The 1512-nt window shown below is 53.0% G+C and overlaps 1 protein-coding gene across 3 annotated transcripts in view; it reads left to right on the forward strand.

Moving 5' to 3' along the window:
- Positions 1 to 1512, forward strand: part of SNX1 (sorting nexin 1) — a 48792-nt gene that overhangs the window by 42186 nt on the left and 5094 nt on the right. For all 3 annotated transcript variants that reach the window (XM_011967863.1, XM_011967868.1, XM_011967876.1), the window contains one exon: positions 1065 to 1208. In XM_011967863.1, the coding sequence (XP_011823253.1) occupies positions 1065 to 1208 (144 nt within the window). The remainder of the gene's footprint in view (positions 1 to 1064; positions 1209 to 1512) is intronic.

Consider the following 1512-nt stretch of genomic DNA (forward strand, 5'->3'; position numbering starts at 1 on the left):
GCCTGTAGTCCCAGCTACTCAGGAGACTGAGGCAGGAGAATCGCTTGAACCCAACAGGTGGAGGTTGCAGTGAGCCGAGATCGCTCCATTGCATTACAGCCTGGGTGACGAGCGTGAAACTCCGTCTAAAAAAAAAGAAAATATTCAGGGAACTTTTGCAGGACAGCGAGAGAGCCGATGGAACCTGGCTGGGTGGCTGGCCCCAGGCACAGATCGTTGATCCAGGCTGCTGCTTGTGGCCTATTAAGCAAGTCCGGGCAGGTGTGGGTTAGTCAGGCCAGCAGCTTCCTTCCCTGGAAATGTTGATTGTGGTCAAGAAACTGGAAACAAGGAAAACTAGCAAATAGATTTTGGGGAGCTTCTTGGAGGCCTTGGTAGCCTAGAGCAGGTGAGTGTGTGGTTGGGAAAAAGCAGTGTGGCCCTATGGTGGGTTTAGGTGTTGATTTAAAGATTTGTTAAGCTAACCTTGTAGATTATTTGGGTGTCAGTTTAAAGGTTGGGTCCTTAGGGTGGACTTCCCTGACATCTTTCCCAGGCTAAGCTAGGCCCCTGGTTTCATGTTATAGTACCGTGCTGCATTCCCAGTAGTCTGCATACTTGTAATTATCTATTTTAATTGCGAATGTAATGTTGGCCTTTTCCATTAGATGACAAATTCCATGAAAATGGGACCATGAGTTTCATCCACTGTATTCTTAGCTCCTGGCACATGGCAGGCACTCAGGGAAAGTATGTAGCCTTATGAACTGACTGATCTGAGGGAGGTACTTTCGTAAGCCATAGTATTGGTCACTGGCATAAGGCCACCTACTGGCTCCCTGCCATCCAGCCCTGGGAGTAGCATGAAGCAGCATGGCACTGGCCTCCTGGAAGCTTGGAGAGAAGTATTACCCAAGCTTTGCTCCTAGACATTAAACTTCCCAGCTGGGCACTAACATGCGGCTGCAGAACCTGCCCTTGCTCAGTCTGTCCCTGGCGCAGCTGCTGGGAGAGCCTGCCCCAAGGAAGAGCCAGCAGAGCTCTTGAAGAGCTGGTTGTGGTCCTCCTCAACCCCAACCCCACAGGCTGCCTTCGACCAGCGCATGAAGACATGGCAGCGCTGGCAGGATGCCCAAGCCACACTGCAGAAGAAGCGGGAGGCCGAGGCTCGGCTGCTGTGGGCCAACAAGCCTGATAAGCTGCAGCAGGCCAAGGACGAGATCCTTGAGGTGAGTCCCCTGAGGCAGCCCAGCCAGGGGTGTTCTGCTGGTTCCAAATGAACCCAGGTCCCATCCCACCCAGAGGCTTGGAACCCCACAGTGGGCAAGAGTGCTGATGGAGTCTAAAGGGCCGTGGCTGCTGAGGAAGCCTCTGAGAATGACTCCAGGCCTTCCTGAGGCCTAGTCCCCCTGTTCTCTTCCTACTCTACCCAGACTTGTCAAATCAGAATCTCTGGCCCAGCACGGTGGCTCACGCCTGTAATCCTAGCACTTTGGGAGGCCAAGGTGGGCAGATCACTTGAGGTCAGAGTTT

Source organism: Mandrillus leucophaeus, unplaced genomic scaffold (genome assembly GCF_000951045.1).
Source record: "Mandrillus leucophaeus isolate KB7577 unplaced genomic scaffold, Mleu.le_1.0 Scaffold12, whole genome shotgun sequence".
Taxonomy (NCBI): domain Eukaryota; kingdom Metazoa; phylum Chordata; class Mammalia; order Primates; family Cercopithecidae; genus Mandrillus; species Mandrillus leucophaeus.